Source organism: Carcharodon carcharias, chromosome 32 (assembly GCF_017639515.1).
Source record: "Carcharodon carcharias isolate sCarCar2 chromosome 32, sCarCar2.pri, whole genome shotgun sequence".
Taxonomy (NCBI): domain Eukaryota; kingdom Metazoa; phylum Chordata; class Chondrichthyes; order Lamniformes; family Lamnidae; genus Carcharodon; species Carcharodon carcharias.
This window is the reverse complement of record NC_054498.1, coordinates 1,728,658-1,751,968: the sequence shown is the minus strand read 5'-3', so window position 1 is coordinate 1,751,968 and position 23,311 is coordinate 1,728,658. Positions and strand designations below refer to the sequence as shown.

Genomic DNA, 23,311 nt, shown 5'->3' with positions numbered 1-23,311 from the left:
CGTAACAAATTGGGGGAAACTCGCCCAGAGACCGGTCCTAATGCTCTTGATTCCCTGAGAGATCAAAAATCTGCCTATCCCAGACTTAAATGTATTCAACAATGGAGAATTAACAATCCTCCAATTTTAAACTCAAGCACTTAAGAAATTGATTGGACAGCTTCTTCATGTTAATGTGAATAGGTATAAATACTGAAAGACGTTCGGAGACTTGCTTCATTATCATAAACAAAAATACCTGGAAAAACTCAGCAGGACAGGCAGCATCTGCGGAGAGGAACACAGTTAACGTTTCGAGTCCGAATGACCCTTCAACAGAACTAAGTAAAAATAGAAAAGAGGTGAAATATAAGCTGGTTTAAGAGGGGGTGGGGGGATAAGTAGAGATGGATAGAGGGCCAGTGATCTATCCATCTCTACTTGTCCCACCCCCACTTAAACCATCTCTTTTCTATTTTTACTCAGTTCTGATGAAGAGTCATTCGGACTCGAAACGTTAACTGTATTCCTCTCCGCAGATGCTACCAGACCTGCTGAGTTTTTCCAGGTATTTTTGTTTTTGTTTTGGATTTCCAGCATCTGCAGTTTTTTGCTTTTATTTACGTTTCATTATCATGTCCAAATGCTCTGTCTGCTATTGAGGGGTGTTTATTATTTATTTCAAATAAGACTCTGAATTAAAATAATGGGCAGAGGAAAATGATTCAAGCACCTCACACCAGCACCATTATTAAATTAGATCATGGCTGATCAGAATTTCCTCTCTTTTTCCATTTTTGTTCCATATCTCTGAAACTAACAAAAAGTCATAAATCTAAGTCTTGACCATTCTAATTGACACCCGGCATCCACAACATTTTGGGAGAGAGAATTTCAGATTTCTACAATATTTGTGTGAAAAGGTTTTCATAACATCACCATTTCATAAAAGCCCAGCTCTAATTTCAAGGCTAAGCTCCCTTGTTCTGGATTCCCCACCAGAGGAATTAGTTTCTCTAGATCTACTCTATTGAACCATTTTATCATTTTAAACATCTCCATTCAATCCCCCTCAACTTTCTAACCTCAAGGCAATACAAACCAAGTTTGTACAAACTGACCTCATTATAAATTAATAAAATAAAAACAAAAACAGAATTACCTGGAAAAACTCAGCAGGTCTGGCAGCATCGGCGGAGAAGAAAAGAGTTGATGTTTCGAGTCCTCATGACCCTTCTGTCGAAGGGTCATGAGGACTCGAAACGTCAACTCTTTTCTTCTCCGCCGATGCTGCCAGACCTGCTGAGTTTTTCCAGGTAATTCTGTTTTTGTTTTTATTTTGGATTTCCAGCATCCGCAGTTTTTTTGTTTTTATCATTATAAATTAACCCTTTCAGTTCTGGTGTCATTAGGTGATTCTTTGCTGTGCCCCTTCCAACACCAATGTATTGTTCCTGAGGTGCAGTGCCCAGATCTGAATGCAATATTCCAGTTGGGCTCTAACCAAAACTCAGTACAACTAAAATTTAATTCCCACCCTTTATATTCCAGCTTCTTTGAAATAAAGACCAAAACTCCATTCAGCTTTTGATCACATTTTGTGCCTGCACTGGCTTCCAGTTATTTGTGTTCATGGAGATTAGCTCCTCTACAATTCCTAGTCAGTTGCCTTTTTAACAAAATGTTCTGTTTCATCTTTCTTAGATCAAAGCTGGATGAACTTACAATTCCCTATGTTAAATTCTGTCTGGCCCACTACCTTGCTCTGTTTATGCCCCTATGTTTTTTTTTATTCATTCAAGGGATGGGGGCTTCGCTGGCTGGGCCAGCATTTATTGCCCATTCCTAGTTGCTCTTGAGAAGGTGGTAGTGAGCTGCCTTCTTGAACCGCTGCAGTCCATGTGGTGTAGGTACACCACAGTGCTGTTAGGAAGGGAGTCCCATGATTTTGACGCAGTGACAGTGAAGGAATGGTGATATATTTCCAAGGCAGGACAGTGAGTGACTTGGAGGGGAACTTCTAGGTGTCGGTGTTCTCATCTATCTACTGCCCTTGTCCTTCTAGATGGTAGTGGCCGTGGGTTTGAAAGGTGCTGTTGAAGGAGCCTTGGTGAATTCCTGTAACTTCTTGTTTTCACTTATGCAAGTTATTGTGCTTCCTAAGTTAATGTCATCAGCAAACTTGGGTGATAAACTCTCCATTGTTTCTTCTTCCAGGTCATTGATATATATGGTGAAAAGCTGAGGCCCCAGAACTGACCCCTGTCACATTGCACTAGTCAGAGAACTTTGAGTTGGATTTCCCCATTGGAGGACGGAATCGGGATTCCGGGTTGCGAACCTGCCCCCAAAGCCAGCCTGCTGTGAAATGTGATTTTCATAGGGTTGGGGTCTTAATGACCCTAGGGATGGGTCTTCTGCCCAATTAGTGGCCAGGGGGTGGGAATGGAGGTGGGACACCAGGGAAGTCAGCCGTGCTGTGGCAGCCATCTGTGTGTGGTCTTCAAAAAATTGAGAGAATCTTCATTTGCAAAGTGGCCATAACAATTAGAGAGCTGGGACCTGGGACAGGGTAGGGAGAGTTTGGTTATTGAAATATCATTGCTGCTTAGAAGTTACTTTGGTCCATACTTTCATTTTTTTCCTCACTAAGTAAAACTGTTTCAGTGCTATTGCCCCTGCTCCTGCCAGGCTGCAACTGGTCAGCTTCAGGGAGCTCCTATCGAGGCACCTGTCGCCATGAAAATTTTGGGAAGTCAGAATATGAATTCTCAACAAGGTTCCTAATGAACTCGGCACGTCCAATTAACAAGGAAGGCAACTTTACTTTCCTGCCTGCTACCTGCTCTTCCCCCTCCACCCTCTGGAATGGAGTTGGGAACAGAGGCAGCAGACTGGCTGCCAATGCCATTTTTTTTTTGCTGTCCTGCCTCCTTTCTGTCCAAACTCAGGACAAGAAAGTCTGGCCCTTTATCTCAACAGTCTGTCAACCATTATGGATGTCCTGTGACCCTGTAAGTAGTGCTCTTGCCTCTGAGCCAGTATCTCCGGAGTCAAGTCCCACTTCAGGACTTAGTGGTCACAGAAGAATTGTTCATGATGTGGTTCAAATAGGTTGATAATCAGTCTGTTAATCTCTTCAACACTTCCCCACTGTCCCCCAAAGAGAAATAAAGTCTGTGTGAGAATACTGAACAATAAATGACCAAACCCATGTCATCAGATTACCTCTAATTCCACCACAATGCTTCAACAGTACTTTGTTGTGAAAAGCTTTGAGGACATCCTGGGTCATGAAAGGTGCTATAGAAATGCAACTTCCTTCTTATTTTTAATATTGACAATGGCACCTCTGGGCTCTGGTTTGGAAATGAAATGGTTTGTGTAGTATTGAGCACATTCCAGCAGGTGGTGCTGCATTGCCCAAAAAGGGAGGCTGGAGTTCCTTAACACACGGGGGTGTGTGGAATTCTCAGCCACAAGCCCCTGTTCCAGTACAATCCACAAACTCTTTGAAAGGTCCAATATATAGTTGCTTTAAAATGGATTATTGAAGGTTAATGAGGAACTGGGTGGGATATCAAAGGATATGGAGAGTGAACAGGAGAGAGGGATTAGAATGGATGGCCTGGCATAGATGTGTTGGGTTGAATGGCCTCCTTTTGTGCAATAATTAACCTATGACTCTGTGTGGAGAACCCAGTTGGTTGAAATTTGATGGGCTCAATGGCCTCTTTCTGTGCTGGGGCAACCAGTTTTACTGCAGCGAGAGAGGGAATATGAGGCAGTGATGCTGCTGCTGATCTTTAGTGAGTCCTTTGTAGAAACACAAGTGTGACAGCGAGAGATCCAAGTATGACCGTCATTGAGTTCCTGTATCTATAAAATATCAGTGGGAAACTGTATTTTTTTAAGTAGCGTTCAGCAAACTGTAATTCTTCATTGTAACTCCATCTCTATTGTGGACTGTGCATTAGTCTGGGATGTGCTGGTCAGCTCTCAGCCCTTACCCCATCACTATACTAACTCTACCTTCCAACAAATGTTGACCATCTGCTTCATTCAGTCACTTTTTTTCAATAATATAAATTATTCCCATCTGACTCCTGTGTGTGTATAAAATCTCCGCCCTGCAAAGTAGATTTATCTCCAATCGCCATTTGTTAAATCTCCATCCTTTCAGCAGTTGCTGTCAGCGGCTGGTGCTCTAAGCCTGATTATAGAAGGGGTAGAGTGGGGCTGATGTGTTGTCCTGTGCTCCATTGATCCACTCTCTGTATTACTCCAGCACAGCTGTCTGTCAGTCCACTGCCATCTCCTTTTTTATTTTTCTCCCTTATAATGTGTGTCTGCACCCACTGGTTCAGTACAAGTGTGATCTGAACCCTCTTTGGAGACACATGCAAGGTGTGAGCAGGTAGAGAAGGCTGCTAAACAAGAAGGATGTTGACAAGCTCTTTGAAAAAAATGAGTGGTTCCTTGAAGCGCAACTCCATTAAACGTACGATATCCGGGTCACAAAAGGTGAGTAGGAAGGTGATAATAACTGTTTAAGCTGTCAATTCATCCTCATTGTCCAGTGTATAAATGGTGTTTACCCATGAGTCAAGTATAAATGATGCAAAATCTCCAGAGGAGCTAGTGTAAGGAGACCAGAGTGGGAGATGATGAAAAATCCAAGGTCCATTCTTTCATAATTTCAGAACAGATTTTAAAGAGTTAAATGTTCCCCCAGTTGGTGCCTGATTGAGGCACAGGTCTTGTTGTGATAACTGCATCATACGTGCACTTTTACATTTATGGGTCATATGTGAAAGTGTGACATCAGCTCAAAACTTATACTGAGCATCGGTTTATTTTCCAATCTCCTGACTCTCACCTGATACCCTCCTGTGCCTCAGACAAGTGACATATGTGCCAAGGAAGTGAATGGCACAGGCTATTTGACAGTGGAAGGTGTCACTGACTCTCTGATCCTCTCCACATCCAAACTCCACACACTTTCCAGTAAGAGTTACTGATGATAGTCAGGGTGTGTATATTCAGTTGATGGTTTTTCCTTTCCCCAGTATGAGTCCTGTGGCCAGTTCTAGATCCCTTGGCTCAAATCAGTGGACTCAGTAGAGGCCAGTACTGGAACCTATCACTTTTGTAGGGTTCGAGGGATATCATAGGGATGGTAGCATAGTGATAATGTTACTAGACTAGTAATCCAGAGACTTGGATTATTGCATTCAAGACGTGAGTTTAAATCCCACCATGGCTGCTGGGGAAATTTAAATTCAATTAATAATCTAGAATTAAAAAGTTAGACTCATGAATAGCCATGAAACCAGTGGATTGTCATAAAAATCCATCTGGCTCAGTAATGCCCTTTAGGGGAGGGAAACCTGCCGTCCTTACCCGATCTGGTTTACATGTAACTCCAGACCCACAGCAATGTGGTTGACTCTTAACTGCCCTCTGAAATGGCCTAGCAAGCCACTCAGTTCAAGGGCAACTAGGGATGGGCAACAAATGCTGGACTTGCCAGTGACACATCCTAAAAGTGAATTAAAAATAAATTGCAGGGTGGCGGTTGGTGAGGGAGATAGTATTGGATTGAAGGATGGCACGTAGGGCGGAGGGCTGTTGTGATATACACATCAGGATCACAACCTCCTATTCTCATGCTATAGGATTTCAATCTCCCACCTCAGCATTGTGTTCTCATGGGTAATGAACAGTGCAGAGTACTTCCTGGCATTTTAACTTGCTGCAAATTAAGGGAAGGATAAGAAACCCTTGAAAAGCAAGATTTGAAGACCAATAAGAACAAAAAGAGAAAAACACTGAAATGAAGAGAACAATATTTAACAATGGCCACTTACTATCATCCTTCACAATTGAGGCAGTATGCTGTGATTGGCCATTTTTCTGATTCTGGCGTGAGTTGATGCCTCAGATTTATGGTTCTCTGTCTGTTGATGGCAATTCTCTGCGTGACTTGATCTGAATACAAGGTTATTTGTCAGAACACATTACCCCTTTAATGTGTTACCAGTACAGTGATTAGAAGCATGAGTCGCCGTTTGAGCAAATGAATTATTTCTAATTTAAAACATTGGATTCTGGAAGTGGTTTCTGATATCCATCAGGGAAGATTCAACTCTGAGCAATGATCAATCATGATAAGTCCTAGAATGTGTGGAATGACAGGAATCTGACCCTGTGTTGCAGGTGTGAGTAATATTTAATGATTAATATTACATTTAGGGTAGAATATTAAAACCATTTGTGACCACAGAGTTTTCGAAAGTCCTCATTCTGCAATGGTGAGCTGCATTCGAACTTTACCCTGCGGTAATGAGGGTTGGGACTAGACCTGTGCTCACCCACCTGCTGAATTACTGGTCTTGGTGTTGCTGCTATATGGAGCATTGAGCACAAGCCCCATAGAATTCCCACAGGAGAACAGGAATGAGAGATTCAGTCACCACTTGATCATTTTGGCAGCAGGTGAGAACCGATACACATTCAGCTGGGGACAGTCACTGATGTAGCATTTTGGGTGTAGTTAATGTGTGACTTGGGGATTAGCAAGGGGAGAGCATACTTCGAGACTTGTATTCCAGTATTGTAACTAGCACATTTAAAGGAGCAAAATGTTACAGAGGTTTGATTATTCGGCCCATCGTATCCATGCTGGCTCTTTCAAAGGGTTATTGAATTAGTCCCACACTCCTGCTCTCTCCCCATAGTCCTGCACATTTTTGCCTTTCAAAGTATTTATCCAAATCCCTGGTGAAAGCTGCTATTGGTCTGCTTCCGCCACCTTTTCTGATGAATTCCTGAACACAACAACTTAATGCATAGATATTTTATCCTCATCTTCCCTGTGGTTCTTGTATCGAATATGTTAAATCTGTGCCCTCAGCACCTTCAGGAACTGTCCCCCAGAGAGAGTCAGCACCTTCAGGAACTGTCCCCCAGTGCGAGTCAGCACCTTCAGGAACTGTCCCCCAGAGAGAGTCAGCACCTTCAGGAACTGTCCCCCAGTGAGAGTCAGCACCTTCAGGAACTGTCCCCCAGTGAGATTCAGCACCTTCAGATACTGTCCCCCAGTGAGAAGTCAGCAGCTTCAGGAACTGTCCCCTAGTGAGAGTCAGCACCTTCAGGAACTGTCCCCCAGTGAGAGTCAGCACCTTCAGGAACTGTCCCCCAGTGAGAGTCAGCACCTTCAGATACTGTCCCCCAGTGAGAAGTCAGCACCTTCAGGAACTGTCCCCCAGTGAGAGTCAGCACCTTCAGGAACTGTCCCCCAGTGAGAGTCAGCACCTTCAGGAACTGTCCCCCAGTGAGAGTCAGCACCTTCAGATACTGTCCCCCAGTGAGAGTCAGCACCTTCAGGAACTGTCCCCCAGTGAGAGTCAGCACCTTCAGAAACTGTCTCCCAATGAGAGTCAACACCTTCAGGAACTGTCCCCCAGTGAGAGTCAGCACCTTCAGGAACTGTCCCCCAGTGAGAGTCAGCACCTTCAGAAACTGTCTCCCAATGAGAGTCAACAGCTTCAGGAACTGTCCCCCAGTGAGAGTCAGCACCTTCAGGAACTGTCCCCCAGTGAGATTCATTCCATGCACAATGTGGTAAATCTAATGTGAATTGAAGTATTTGATTAGAATGATGGTTTATTAATAGAGTAGCATTATTTGTGGATTTCCAGTTGTTTGCAGTAATTTGCGTGAATGAAGAATGAATCTCACTTTTTTTCTAAACCCCTTTCTGTATTTAAGCTTCTGAACCTTTTAAACCCAGGATTTGATTAGTGGGCATTGGGCAGATTAACTTTGATTATTGTTGTGTGAGCTCTCTTCACCAGCCCGTTTAATCTTTCTTATTTCCTGAATGTAGAACTGTAACTTTAACAAGGGGTTTTTCAGTGTCTACCCAAATCCCAGTTCCATTTTTGGAGAAATAGCTGAATCTGAATGTGGTGCCTGAGAGCTTGTGTCAAAGGTTCATCTGCATGGGCTGCTCAATCATCGCACCAACTGAGGATCAGGGAGGGGAGTGGAGGCAGATGAAAGGATCGTTTAGCAATGTGGTGGTGGGTTCTTATCAGCCTAGACTTATTGTGCCTCGTCTCATGCGAAGTAAAGTGCTCAAGTCAATGGGCCACTGCGAAGAATCATGAATCCACAAGAGGATTTACCTCCCAGTTCAAATCATGAGCTAAGCAAAGCAGCGCACTCAATTTCTGGCCACGTGAACTGTTCCTTAAGTGGCCGCACTTGACTCATAATATTCAAAGGTTGTCCTCATAGGCACGGAGAATTTCAGGAAAGCAACAGGAAGCTGCTCATGAGAGTGGATTGATAGAAGGAACAAGGTGAAATCACAAAGTTGAAATCACAAAGTATTTCATTGCATTATTAATGAGCTGAAGAAACCTCCAGCAACAAAAAGGTGGGACAGTAAAGTAAAGGAAGGATTTGGCCCAGTTTATAACAGAGGTAGTTTCCCCATCTGAAATAATTGTAAATTCAGTGACATTTCTTAATGTTCTTTCAGATATTTTATGAATAAAGTATATTTTTCCAAAAAGAAAACATTTCTTTATCAAGGTAGAATTGTGATGCTTGTTTAAATTTTGCTTTCTGAAATTGTGTTTCTGTTCTGGGATCATTGCTTTTCTTATATTTTTCTGCATGAAATTCTTTGTATTTTTGTTCTAATAAATTGAATATGGCTGAAAGCTAATGGCGTGGTAGGGCCAGACTCCTTTTACAGTTCAAAAGCTGTATGATTAAGTTCAGTTGCTTTGAATATAAAACACTAGAGCCCCACTAGAGTATTATAGCTGCCAGCCATGGGCAGGGGGACCTCATTAGAAAGGAAAATTGGAATGTTGGGATCAAGGACCTCACTCGGACCCTGATTTGAGTTTAGACAGAGATCGTGACTGCAATGGTCAGTGCCAGAAGCAGAGAAGCTAAGGTTGACAGCGGGCCTAGGTAAACGAGCTTAAGTTTTTTTTATTCGTTCATGGGATATGGGCATTGCTGGCTAGATCAGCATTTATTGCCCATCCCTAATTGACCTTGTTCGGAGAGCATTTAAGAGTCAACCACATTGCTGTGGGTCACATGTAGACCAGATCCGGTAAGGACGGCAGATATCCTTCCCTAAAGAACATTAGCGAATCAGATTTCCTTGTTGTCCCAGAGAGTAGGAAATCTTCTCCTGATCCCACACATAAACCTTGGGCATCCTTTGCCTCATTTGTGATTTCCATCAAATCCTCTCTGCTCCCCAGCAGTAAGATATTGGGGGATGGGGGCAGTGTGGTGGGAAAACAGCAGAACGACAAAGCAAAATTCTGTTCTCAATTTAAATAGAAGTCCCCTTTTGAGTTCAATTTTAGTCCTTGATTTATGAGTGAACTTGTTCTAAGTTGGTGTCTATTTATCTGTGTGTTTATGAGTCTCAGGCTCTGAGCTAAAGGATTTAAATTGCAGGAAATGGATAGCTTCAGCTACAGAGAAGCAAAATTCTCCCAAATTCAACCCTCCATAAACTTCAACTCAACAAAACTTTATTGCCCATTTCCAAAATTGCACCAAGTCCCATTTATGTACCATCCCTGTGCTTTTATGACCTACATTGGTTCCTAGTCCAGCAATGCCAATATTTTAAAATTCTCATCCTTGTGTTCAAATCCCTCAATGGCCTTGCCCCAACCCTCCCACCTCTCCTCCAGCCCCACAACCTTCAAGACCTTTGCAATCCTTGAGTTCTGGCCTCCTGCTCATCTCTAATTTTAATTCCTTCACCATTGATGGCTGGGCTTTCAGCTTCCTAGGCCCCATACTCTGAAATTTCCCCTCTAAATTCTCTTGACCTCGCTCTCCTCCTTTAAGAAGCTCCTTAAAACCTCTTTAAGGAGAGGAGAGAGAGGCCAGGCTCAACCAAGCTTTTGGCCACTGCTCCTGATATCTCCTTATATGGCTCAGTGTCAGTTTTTGTCTGGTAATGTTACTGTTAAGCACCTTGGGAAGTTTAATGACATTAATTATGCTATATAAATGAAAGTTGTTGTTGTTACTGAGTACTAAAGTCAATACGGATACCATTTTCTGTTAGCAGGACAATAGTGATGAGTGTGAGCACATGAGGGCACATGCTCCTTCACCACTTTCTTGCAGTATTCACAAACTTGCTTTCTACCTCTAGATTATATCCCTGCCATTTTAATTTTTAAAAATGTTTGTTTTTAACTCCAGGGTCACAAAGCTTGGATAGAAAAAAACTTCCAGAAGCGTGATTGTATTTGTGTTGTCCCAAACCCAAAAGACCCACAAAGGTAACAATAGAGTTTTGATGAGGGGCATTCAATTTGTTGGGGTTTCACATTAAAGTAGTGTTGGGTTGGTAAGTTAGTGTCTCCTTCAGGTGTAGTCACTGTCCCTTCCTTTCCAAGGTGTGGCTGTGGTCAGCAGATCGGTCAGCATGTCATCATTCCTCCGACTGCCCCGTCCAGTGAAACAGGAGAAGAAGAGAAGCAGCTGGTTCAGCCTGAGAAATGGATGCCGAGTAAGCACACACAGGCTAGTCCCACTGATGCTTTTGGAGCTATGGAATTTCAAGGTGGAGGTCACGCCAGCAAAGCCATGGTAAGGACCAAAACCAAATCATGCATTACAAGTTGCCTGTGATATTAAGCTGAATCAACATTAAAACTTTTCTCACCGTGTCTCCTTGGAGAAGCTGGATTTGGCTGCACCTCCACCAAGTGTTTGGTCCAGAACAATTTTAAAACTGGTACAATGTAAATAAATATTCACCACAATTATTACCTGCGTGAATCTGACCCCCAATCATCCCAGAGCCACTACAAAATGAATGGCTGTGAATGGCTGGGGAAGTGGATTCTTGTATTGAGTGAGGTGGAACTAAGGGCTTGGATGTGAGTTGGGCTGAAGGGTGCTGGGGAGGTGGGAGATGTGGGTCTGATGTGTCGGACTGGGTTTGAGTTTGGGTGGGATGGGCTGATGGGGCTGCTGTTGGGGGTGAGGAATTCTATTGCCTGTCCTGAGTGAGTTTCTCGCTCTTTTAAAAATTCCTTGTTTTATTTTATCAACTTGAATTAGGAACAAAGGGATTGAGTTTGTGCTGCACCTCCCCTTGCTGTGGGCACTCGCTCTCCTCATTGCTCTGAATATTTATTACCAGAATTCTGCATTGAGAATGTGATTTAAACTTGATTTCATCAAGTAATCCTATTGTGACCTAGATTCAATGTTTCACTCAATTAGAGTGCAGTTAAACAAAACATGATCTGTACAAAATCAGCTTTTTGAGTAATTTGTGTGAAATGTTGATCAAGGCCCATCTGGACAGCTGGTGCTGTACTGGACACAACTATGTCAAGAATAATTTTACCCTTTAGATGGAATGCAAATGGAGAGTAGGAAAGGAAGTAGAAGAGACAGAGAACAAAAGTTATCTCCCACTGTTCCCCAGTGAGAGTCAGCACCTTCAGGAACTGTCCCCCATTGAGAGTCAGCACCTTCAGGAACTGTCCCCCAGTGAGAGTCAGCACCTTCAGGAACTGTCCCCCAGTGAGAGTCAGCACCTTCAGGAACTGTCCCCCAGTGAGAGTCAGCACCTTCAGGAACTGTCCCCCCAGTGAGAGTCAGCACCTTCAGGAATTGGTTCCCCAGTGAGAGTCAGCACCTTCAGGAACTGTCCCCCCCCAGTGAGAGTGAGCACCTTCAGGAACTGTCCCCCCAGTGAGAGTCAGCACCTTCAGGAACTGTCCCCCAGTGAGAGTCAGCACCTTCAGGAACTGTCCCCCCAGTGAGAGTCAGCACCTTCAGGAATTGGTTCCCCAGTGAGAGTCAGCACCTTCAGGAACTGTCCCCCCCCAGTGAGAGTCAGCACCTTCAGGAACTGTCCCCCCAGTGAGAGTCAGCACCTTCAGGAACTGTCCCCCCCCCCCCCCCCCCCCCCCCCAGTGAGAGTCAGCACCTTCAGGAAATGTTCCCCAGTGAGAGTCAGCACCTTCAGGAACTGTCCCCCAGTGAGAGTCAGCACCTTCAGGAACTGTCCCCCAGTGAGAGTCAGCACATTCAGGAAATGTTCCGCAGTGAGAGTCAGCACCTTCAGGAACTGTCCCCCCCAGGGAGAGTCAGCACCTTCAGGAACTATTCCATCTCCCCCCCCCCCCCCCCCCCACCCACCCAGTGAGAGTCAGCACCTTCAAGAATTATACCCCGGTGAGAGCCAGCACCTTTAGATTAGAGGTCAGGCTCAAGCAGATCAGGAGAATCTATTTCAGGAGTAGGAAGACATTAACTGGTAAGGCAGGTACATAGGATGATTCGTGATGAAGTGTTTATTTGTCCAATGACCTGCCTCAGTCTACCCTTCTGATCTTGCAGTATATCCGTGTGTCATATGACACTAAACCAGACCTCCTACTCCAGCTCATGACCTCAGAGTGGGAACTGGAGCTTCCAAAGCTGCTCATATCCGTTCATGGTGGACTTCAGAACTTTGAACTTCAGCCTAAGCTGAAACAAGTGTTTGGCAAAGGACTGATTAAAGCTGCAATGACAACAGGAGCCTGGATATTCACAGCTGGAGTCAACACAGGTGAGCAACCAAAGCAGAATGGAAGAGTGGAACAAGAAGGGACAGAGTGTTTAATGGTAATAGCAAATCAGCAAGGAAGGCCCATGCAAAAGTACTAGTTTAAAAATAAAGTTAAGTGCAGTTTAGCTCAACACATGAAGCATTTGAAATAAGATAGATGAACTAGTGGCACAAATTGTGGGAGGTGGTGTCGTTGTGGTAATGTCACTGTAATCTAGAGGCCTAGGCCAATGCTCTGGGTGGACATGGGTTCAAATCTCACAACAGTTTGTGGAATTTGAGTTCAATTAATAAAACCTGGCATATAAAGCTGGTATCAGTAATAGTGACCATGAAACTATCATTGAAAGTTTTGAAAAACCATCTGATTCTCTAATGTCCTTTTAAGGAAGGGAATCTGTCAACCATACCTGGTCTGGCCTACATGTGACTGCAGACCCACAGCAAGGTGGTTGATTCTGAACTGCCCTCCGGAATGGCTGAGCAAGCCACTTAGTTCAAGGGCAATTAGAGATGGGCAACAAATGCTGGCCTTGCCAGTGACACCCACATCCCATCAAGGAATAAAGAAAAAACAATAGAGATAAATGGTTTAGATCTAATTGCTATTGCAGAAACATGATTCAAAAGTGACCAAGATTGTGAAATAAATTTTCCAAGGTACACAATATTTAGAAAAGAGTGACAGAATGGAAAAGGAGGAGGAGTAGTTCTGATATTAAATTACAGGGACAAGGACATTAGTGAGAAAGGATCTTGGTTCAGATGAACAGTAAATAGAATCAGTATGAGTGGAGATTAGGAATAACAAGGGTCAGAAAACACTGCTGGGAGTAGTTTATAGGCCTCCTAACAGTAGTTATACAGCTGGACATGGAATTATGCAAGAAATAATTGGTACTTGTAACAAAGACAATGGAATAACCATTGGGGAACTTTAATGTTAAATAGACTGGAGACATTAAATTGGCAAAGGTGATCTGTGACAGTTTCCTGGAGCAATACATTGTAGAACCAACCAGGGATAAAGTTATCTAGTATTGTACAATGAGACAGGTTTAATTAGTAATCTCATAGTACAGATCCTCTGGGGAAAAGTAATCAAAATACAGTTGAATTCCATATCAAGTTTGAAAGTGACACATTCTAGAGCCAAACAAAATTCATAGACTTAAACAAATCCAATTACTTAGGTCTGAGAGCAGAGTTGGCTAAGGTAGGCAAACAGACTAAAGGTATGGCAGTAAAGTAAAATGTGGAAATATTTAAAGAAACTAGTCATCAAAAATACATTCCAGTGAGAAACAAAAAATCAGAAAGGAAGATCCCTACATGGTTTACTGGGAAATATAAGGATAGTATTAGCTTAAAACATACTTGTAAGAGAAAGGTTATTGCTCATGGATTAAAAGGGACAGTAGCAACGTGGATACAAAATTGATTGAAAAATAGGAAGCAGAGATTAATGGTCAATGGATATTTTTTGGGCTGGAGGAAGGTTTGTAATGGAGTTCCCCAGTAGACAATATTGCAACACTTGCTTTTCCTGATATATTAATCATCTAGATCTTGGTGTGCAGGGGACAATTTCAAAGTTTGTGTTGGATACGAAGCTTGGGAGTGTTGTGAACTGTGAGGAGGATGGTGTGGAACTTCAAGATAGATAGCTGGTGGAGTGGACAGATAGGTGGCAGATGAAGTTCAATGCAGAGAAGTGTGAGGTGATGCATTTTGGTAGGAAAAACATGGACAGACAATATAAAATAAGGGGTGAAATTTTGAATGGGGTGCAGGTGCAGAAGGACTTGGGTGTATATGTGCATGGATCATTGAAAGTAGCAGGACAGGTGGAGAGACCAGTTAATAAAGCATACAGTATCCTGGGTTTTATTAGTAAGAGTATAGAGTACAAGATCAGGGAGGTTATGTTGCATTTATATAAGACACTGGTTAGACCTCAGCTGGAGTATTGTTTACAGCTCTGGGCACCATATTATAGGAAGGATGTGAGCGCATTGGAGAGAGTGTAGAAGAGGTTTACAAGAATGGTTTCAAGGATGAGAAATTTAAATTACGAAGATAAATTGGAGAAATTGGGATTGTTCTCCTTGGAGAGAAGAAGGCTAAGAGGAGATTTGATAGAGATGTTTAAAATCATGAGGGGGCTGGACAGAGTAGATAGGGAGAATCTGTTACTGCTTGGAAAAGGATCCAGAAAGAGAGGGCACCGGGTTTAAAGTGATTTCCAAAAGAAGCAAATGTGACTTGAGAAAAAGCTTTTTCACACAATGAGTGGTTCGGGTTTGGAATGCCCCGCCTGGAAGTATGGTGGACGCAGGTTCAATCGAAGCGTTCAAGAGGGCAGTATATGATGATTTGAATGGAAACAATGTGCAGGGGTGTAGGAAAAAGGCAGGGCAATGGCACAAAGTCATAATGCTCACTTGGAGAGCTGGTGCAGACATAATGGGTCGAATGGCCTCCTTTGGTGCCATTAAGATTCTATGATTCTGTGAAAAGAAGAGGTTAGAATGTTGCAACTAATAATAGTAAGCCTCAAGATTGGCAATGTTTTAGAAAGTAGCAAAGAGCATCCAAAAATTTGATAAAAAGGGAATAAAGAGAACATGACTGCAAACTAACCAGGAATGTAAAAACAGATAGGAGAACAGAACTTTTGCAAGTTTTAAAATGATTCTATAATGGGATGTGGACATTGCTGGCTCGGTGAGCATTTATTGCCCATCCCTAATTGCCCTTGAAGGTGGTGGTGAGCTGCCTTCTTGAACCGCTGCAGCCCATGTGGTGTAGGTACACCCACAGTGCTGTTAGGGAAGGAGTCCCAGCATTTTGACCCAGTGGAGGAACAGCAATATATTTCCAAGTCAGAATGGTGAGTGGCTTGGAGGGGAACTTCCAGGTGTTCCCAGCTATCTGCTGCCCTTGTCCTTCTAGATTATAGTGTCATGTATTTGGAAGGTGCTGTCGAAGGAGGCTTGGTGAGTCCCTGCAGTGCATCTTGTAGATGGTATCTGCTGCTGCCACTGTGCGTCGGTGGTGGAGGGAGTGAATGTTTGTGGATGGGGTGCCAATCAAGTGGCTGCTTTGTTCTGGATGGTGTCAAGCTTCTTGCTTGTTGTTGGAGCTGCACTCATCCAAGTAAGTGGAGAGTATTCCATCACACTCCTGACTTGAGCTTTGTAGATGGTGGACAGGCTTTGGGGAGTCAGGGGATTCCTAGCCTCTGACCTACTCTTGTAGCCACAGTACACAGTACTTATATGGCTCGACCAGTTCAGTTTCTGGTCAATGGTAACCCCCAGGATGTTGATAGTGGGGGATTCAGTGATGGTAATGCCATTGAATGTCAAACGGTAATGGCTAGATTCTCTCTTGTTGGAGATGATCATTGCCTGACACTTGTTACTCGCCACTTGTCAGCCCAAACCTGGATATTGTCCAGGTCTTGCTACATTTGGACATGGACTTCTTCAGTATCTGAGGAGTTGCGAATGGTGCTGAACATTGTTCAATCATCAGCGAACATCCCCACTTCTGACCTTATGATGAAAGGAAGGTCATTGTTGAAGCGGCTGAAGATGGTTGGGCCAAGGACACTACTCTGAGAAACTCCTGCAGTGATGCTCCAGGAGCTGAGATGATTTGACCTCCAACAACCACAACCATCTTCTTTTGTGCTAGGTATGACTCCAACCAGCAGAGTTTTCCCCCTAATTCCCATTGACTCCAGTTTTGCTAGGTCTTCTTGATACCACACTCGGTCAAATGCTGCCTTGATATCAAGAGCAGTCACTCTCACCTCACCACTGGAGTTCAGCTCTTTTATCCATGTTTGAACCAAGGCTGTAATGAGGTCAGGAGCTGAGTGGCCCTGGCGGAACCCAAACTGGGCAGCAGTGAGCAGGTTATTGCTAAGCAAGTGCCGCTTGACAGCACCGTTGATGACCGCTTCTATCACCTTACTGATGATGAAGAGTAGACTGATAGGGTGGTAATTGGCCGGGTTGAATTTGTCCTGCTTTTTGTGTACAGGATTTACCTGGGCAATTTTCCACATTGTCAGGTATCTGACAGTGTTGTAGCTGTACTGGAACAGCTTGGCTAGGGGTGTGGCAACACAGACGGTTAGAATGTAGGTACAGCAAGTAATTAAGAAGACAAATGACATGTTGACCTTTGTTGCAAGGAGACTGGAGTACAAGAATAAGGAAGTCTTGCTACAATTGTACAGGGTTTTGGTGAGACTACACCTGGAATACTGTGTTCAGTTTTGGCTTCTATATCTAGGCAAGGATGTACTTGGCTTGGAGGTAGTTCAGCAAAGGTTCACTTGATTAGTTTCTGGGATGAAATAGTTGTCCTGTGATGAGAGGCTGAGTAAATTGGACCTATATCTCTGAGATTTAGAAGAATAAGAGATGAACTCATTGAAACATACAAGATTCTGAATGTGCTTGACAGAGTAGTCAGAGTAGTCCTTTTGCTGAGGAATCTAGAACTTGGGGGCACAGTCTCAGAATAAAGGATTGATGATTTAGGACTGCAATGAGGAGAAATCTCTTCACGCAGAGGGTTGTGAATCCTTGGAATTGTCTGCCCCAGAGGGTTGTGGATACTGAATAGTTGAGTATATTCAAGACTCAGATCAATGGATTTTTGATTTTTAAGGGATATTGGGAACAGGTAGGAAAGTGGATTGAGCAGGCTCCAGGGCCAACTGGTCTGCTCTTGGGTCCTATTTGTTGTGTTCTTAAAATATCTATCATGTCACCTGTTATCCTTTGGTGTTTCTTTCACACATACGCACACACATCCTTTTACACCTCTGGTGGTCAAATAGCATCTGGGGCAGGTACCTGGGAACTGGCATGAAGTCTGATCTTTTATGTGAATTAAAGTTTCTTTCCGAACTTATTTCTCCCCTTATTCCAGCTTGTCCTTCGTAATCCTCCACACTCCCCTGTTACACCTGAAAGGCAGGCGGTGAAGGATAGGACTGGAGCTAATCATTACACACTTTTTATAAACATTTATTTACAGAGTTGTACATTGTAAACAAATACCAAACCCCTCAAGTACAATTCCAGTCTGTTCCTATTTATTCCTATTTATAGGATACAAGTGAATCTCCAGTTAATGCTCCCCACCTGCATACAATTAAACACAATCAGTGTACAATTAACATCCAACCGCACCATCCCGCACCCCCCAGGAACTTCCTACCCCCCCGCCCACACTGTCTCCTTAACCTCCCCCCACCATTCCCCCACTGCCGGCTTGTCACCACCACCACCACCCCCACCACCCCCCCACCACCCCCCAACCTCACCCCCCAGCAGCCCCCCCCTCCCCAATCCCTACTCCCCCCTCTCTCAGGCTTCCCTGTCCCCTCCTTGTACATTAATAACACTCTTCAGGGCTGACAGTTCTTTATTGTTGATTTTAAGGAGTAATACGTCATGTAGGAGATGCCTTGAAAGATCACTCATCCAAATCCTGTGGCAGAATTTGTGCAATTGGATTTGCTCCCTGGGGCATTGTAGAAAACAAGATGGATTTAATTGGGAAAGATGTAAGTATGAAAAGCACTAACTGGTGTCAGGAATGTGCCCGTGGCATTCAGTGTGACTAGGATCAGAAACTTCTCAAACTTTGCAAATTCCCAAAATATAGGATTGACCTAAAGCAAAGGCCAGGGGAACCCAAACTCAGCTCTCAATCAGGGAACCCTATTTCTGAATTGATTCTTTTCCATGTTTCATGGAATAATTCTTCAGGGACAGCTCTTCACTCCAGGTAATTACCCAGTCAGTTAATGGTCCAATGTCAGCCTTAGTTGGTAGGTTGAGGGTAGGGGTGGTGTCACTGATAGTGGGAGGGGCCAGTCACTAACAGGAGGCCGGGATTGGTCACTGATATTCAGGGGGGCAGGTCACTAATGGTCAGGGGACAGGGGCAGCTGATAGTGAGGGTATAGGTAACTGTTAGTGTGGGTGTGGTGAGACACTAATGATCAGGCTGCAGGGCAGGTCATTGATAGTTGGGGGTAGGGTCAAGTCACTGACAATCTGGATGGGGTCAGGTCGCTGAGGGTTGGGGGAGAGGGGCAGGTCGTTGAGGGTTGGGGGAGGGTGCAGGTCGCTGAGGGTTGGGGGAGAGGGGCAGGTCACTGAGGGTTGGGGGAGAGGGGCAGGTCACTGAGGGTTGGGGGAGAGGGGCAGGTCACTGAGGGTTGGGGGAGAGGGACAGGTCACTGAGGGTTGGGGGAGGGTGCAGGTCACTAATACTTTGCTTCTTTTTTGTTACAGGTCACTAAACCCTATCAAACAATGTCCAATCCTCTGAGCAAACTGACTGTGCTCAACAACACACACTCGCACTTCATCCTGGCTGATAATGGCAGCCTGGGCAAGTATGGAGCTGAGGTTAGACTTCGGCGACAGCTAGAGAAACACATTTCCCTGCAGAAAATCAACACACGTAAGGAATTTTTCGGCACAAAGTGTAACCAACTTGTGCAGCTCTAGTGGGCTGTACTATGGTACTTGTGTTAAGGACAGTTCACAAAGACCTCGGTAGCTAGTGGGTTTCCCTTTCTCATCCTATGCCTGGGAATATTGATAAGGCAGGGAGGACAAAGGATCACTCAACTGTTTTCAGTTCACTCCTTCACCTTTCAGCCTTGTTCTCTAATGAAGGACCCTTGTGACAATCAACTGACGATAAGACAAGCAATTTATTTGAAGTTTGGAAACCCATCAGTCGCTCATGGTGTTGCTTATTTAGGAATTTTAGATCCACTGTTTTCTGTTTGGGAAATGGAATGAATGTGAAATTATGGCAGTTAATGGTGAGATCTAATGAATCCTGGAATTGGAATACATTTCACCTTTTCCTTACGTTGATAGCAACATTTCCAATTCAGGACCACACACTGTTCTAAACGACATGCAATTCCACCTGTCCAATCCCAACAACACACCATTCCACTTCCACAACAAATTAAATACCAAGAAATGCTCCCTCTACACTGTCCCCTTCAAACACTCCCAGGACAGGTACAGCACGGGGTTAGGTACAGAGTAAAGCTCCCTCTACACTGTCCCCATTAAACACTCCCAGGACAGGTACAGCACGGGGTTAGGTACAGAGTAAAGCTCCCTCTACACTGTCCCCATCAAACACTCCCAGGACAGGTACAGCACGGGGTTAGATACAGAGTAAAGCTCCCTCTACACTGTTCCCATCAAACACTCCCAGGACAGGTACAGCACGGGGTTAGATACAGAGTAAAGCTTCCTCTACACTGTCCCCATTAAACACTCCCAGGACAGGTACAGCACAGGGTTAGATACAGAGTAAAGCTCCCTCTACACTGTCCCCATCAAACACTCCCAGGGCAGGTACAGCACGGGGTTAGGTACAGAGTAAAGCTTCCTCTACACTGTCCCCATTAAACACTACCAGGACAGGTACAGCACGGGGTTAGATACAGAGTAAAGCTCTCTCTACACTGTCCCCATCAAACACTCCCAGGACAGGTACAGCATGGGGTTAGGTACAGAATAAAGCTCCCTCTACACTGTCCCCATTAAACACTCCCAGGACAGGTACAGCACAGGGTTAGGTACAGAGTAAAGCTCTCTCTACACTTTCCCATGAATGTGCCTCAGTTCCAACCTCAGATGCTTTCTTGTGACCATACCCGCTATGTTGCAGCCTGAGGTTAACTTTGAGATCAGACCCGTTTGTCTTGTAGCCCCAGTCCTGTCGGGACAGGGTGAGTCTCGAGTTCCAGTCCCCTTACAGCTAGCAGATGGCTAAGGCTTTCATGGCATTGGTCTCGGCTGAGTTTGGAGCCTGGTTGAAGGGTGTGGCAGTCAGTGTGTGACCTCTCTCATGGTCAGCCCCGTATATTGTTATTTTTAAACTTACTGGCTTTTATTTTCTAAAAGATGGTGTGTATTTTGTTTGAGATTTCCTGGTTTTCTGTATCACCGTTTTGTGTCTAGGGCTTGGCCAGGGAGTGCCAGTAGTTTGTTTGATCGTGGAAGGTGGTCCCAATGTGATATCGATTGTACTGGAGAGTCTCCGTGAGGACCCTCCTGTGCCAGTGGTGGTCTGTGACGGCAGTGGGAGAGCTTCCGACATCCTGGCATTCGCGCACAAGTACTCAGAAGAAGGAGGGTACGGCTTTAAATCACTCACAGCCTCACAATGTGCCCAGAGCAGCCCAGTGCCATCCAACCCATAATAACAGAGACTGTGTGTCACCCTAAAAGCATGGAGGGTGCGACGGCATTTTGACCCCTGATGAACTCAAAAATTCCTTTATTTGTCCATAACTAATCTGACCCATGTTTTGATCTGAATTTGGGAAAAATATGAATCCTCAAATTGGAAACCCCCCTCCTGCAGCACAGTTCCTGCCCTCCAGCTCACAGCAATATTCCAGCTCATCCAAAACTTTGCTGTCCCTATCCTAACTCACTCCAAGTCCTGTCCACTGATCACCCCTGTTCTTTCTGAGCTACATTGGGCTCTTCCCAAATCCTTTTAAAATCCTTATCCTCGTTTTCAAATCCCTCCATGGTCTCAACCCTCTCTACTTTTCAAATCTCCACTAGCCCTACAACATTGCAAGGTCTCTGCGCTCCTCCAGTTTTGGAACTGGACAGCCCCAATTTTAATCCACCATTGGCAGCTGTGGCTCCAGCTGCCTGGGCCCTAATCCCTGGAATTCCCTCCTTCAATCTTTCTCCCTCACTTTCTTAATTTAAGTGAGTTAACTATCTCTTTGACCAAGCTTCTGGTAACTTGTTCTCATGTTTCCTCATGAGGTCCGGTGTCACATTTTATTTGATAACATGCCTGTGATGTGCCCTGGGAGGTTTAACTATGTTAAAGGTGCTATATAAATGCCAGTTGTTGTTGATTCACAAAGGGCCTACTCACAGGTCAGTCATTTCCACTTGCTCTGTGCAGGATAATCAGTGAGTCGGTGCGAGATCAGCTCATGGTCACAGTACAGAAAACCTTCAGCTACAGTCGACAACAGGCACAGCAACTGTTTGTCAGCATCATGGATTGTATGAAGAAGAAAGCTTTAGTGAGTGCCATCATGGAAACCATTGTTATCAAGAGATTCCGCCACATTTATTCACCACATGTTAAATTTCATATTTAGTTAATTTATTTATATTCAGTTTGCATTATTTTTGATTTGTTCATAAAAGAGTTTGACTGTTGTGTGTGTGTATAAACGCTGTGTTGATTGTGTGTGTGTGTGTGTGTGTGTGTATGTAAACATTGGGCTGTTTGTGTATGTATGTAAACGTTGGGCTGTTTGTGTGTGTGTGTAAATGCTGGGCTGTTTGTGTGTGTGTGTGTGTGTGTGTGTGTAAACGCTGGGCTGTTGTGTGTGTAAATGTGGGATGAGCGTGCAGGAGAATGAACAGGGTTTTACAGAAAAAAGGTGGGAGAATGGCATGAAGTGAATTGGTTATTTGGAGAGTTGGAGACAGATTGGACGAATGGCCTCCTTCGCTGTAACAATTCTGTGATTCTGTGTTGTCATTTATATTGGTGCTGTTCACCATTCAGCCATAAACTGTCATGCTGTTAGTGCTGCAAAATCTCTCTACCTTTGGCTCCAAGTTGATCTCTGACCTCAGCCTGGCAACTCTTTAATCAACCTCAGTACCTACAGCATGGGTAAGCAGAAGATTGGGCTTAGATGTGAGGCCATCTGTGATCAACAGCCAGCTGTTACTATCTAGAATGACAGATGGGTGACCCGTGGGAAGCTGGTGTCCATGGAAGCCTTTGGGGGAAGAAATTCAAAAATGGAAAAATGTATTTTTGTATTGTATCCTTTCAGGGTAGATCCTTCTATTGGTGATAATTAATGGCCTATTAGATTTATGTTAACTCACTAGCCTATCCATCCAGTTGTGATGCCGATGGTCCAGGCCTTGTGGTTTTCTCTCACAGATCACAGTTTTTCGAATGGGTTCAGAAGGACAGCAGGACATTGATCTTGCCATCTTGACGGCACTGCTGAAAGGTAAGGAACCTCATCTGTTGCTGTCTTTACATTTCTATCCTTCAATCCTCCTATTATATCCCTCACCTGCATTAAAATGTCCTTCAGCAGAATCCCACAAGTGAAATGTTTGTCGTAGGGAAATAAATCCCAAGAGGATTGGTTCAGTTCTCTTCCACTTCCCGCATGTGCTTTGTGAAATTACTTCCAGTTTCCTTTTGATTAATTCTGTCAGCAATTAGATTCTTTCTCTCAAGAACTTGAGTTTGGTGCGCTGGGAGCACTTGGCATGTGTGGGTGCATGGTGAGTATTTAATGTGTCTAGGATAGTGGAATTGGTTAAACAACAGTTGGCACGATCTCCATAGAGACCATTAACCTTTTAAAAAAACAAATTTGAACTTCCAGTTAATATCTGAAAGGATGACATGACTTTTACTGTAATTAAAAAAAACTAGAAGCACTATTGACTAAACATTGCTTTTGTAGGCAGCTTATACTTTGAACTTTAGAATCAAGCTCCCCCCTTTTACTTTAAACACAACTGTAAAAAATAACACTTCACTGGTATATTTTACACTGTCCTTTAAGCAAACATTAAGTTTTCATAGACCCAGCCCCAGGTGATT

General features: G+C 44.0%; 1 protein-coding gene across 1 annotated transcript in view; it reads left to right on the top strand.

The window, feature by feature from the left end:
• The first annotated feature begins 4,422 nt into the window (after positions 1-4,422).
• The window catches only part of LOC121271949 (transient receptor potential cation channel subfamily M member 1-like), a 71,970-nt gene continuing 53,081 nt past the window's right edge, over positions 4,423-23,311 (top strand). The window contains exons 1-9 of the mRNA XM_041178205.1: positions 4,423-4,503; positions 10,243-10,322; positions 10,440-10,632; positions 12,403-12,616; positions 18,085-18,209; positions 18,946-19,117; positions 20,650-20,824; positions 21,623-21,746; positions 22,631-22,703. Coding sequence (XP_041034139.1) covers positions 4,423-4,503; positions 10,243-10,322; positions 10,440-10,632; positions 12,403-12,616; positions 18,085-18,209; positions 18,946-19,117; positions 20,650-20,824; positions 21,623-21,746; positions 22,631-22,703 — 1,237 coding nt within the window. The remainder of the gene's footprint in view (positions 4,504-10,242; positions 10,323-10,439; positions 10,633-12,402; positions 12,617-18,084; positions 18,210-18,945; positions 19,118-20,649; positions 20,825-21,622; positions 21,747-22,630; positions 22,704-23,311) is intronic.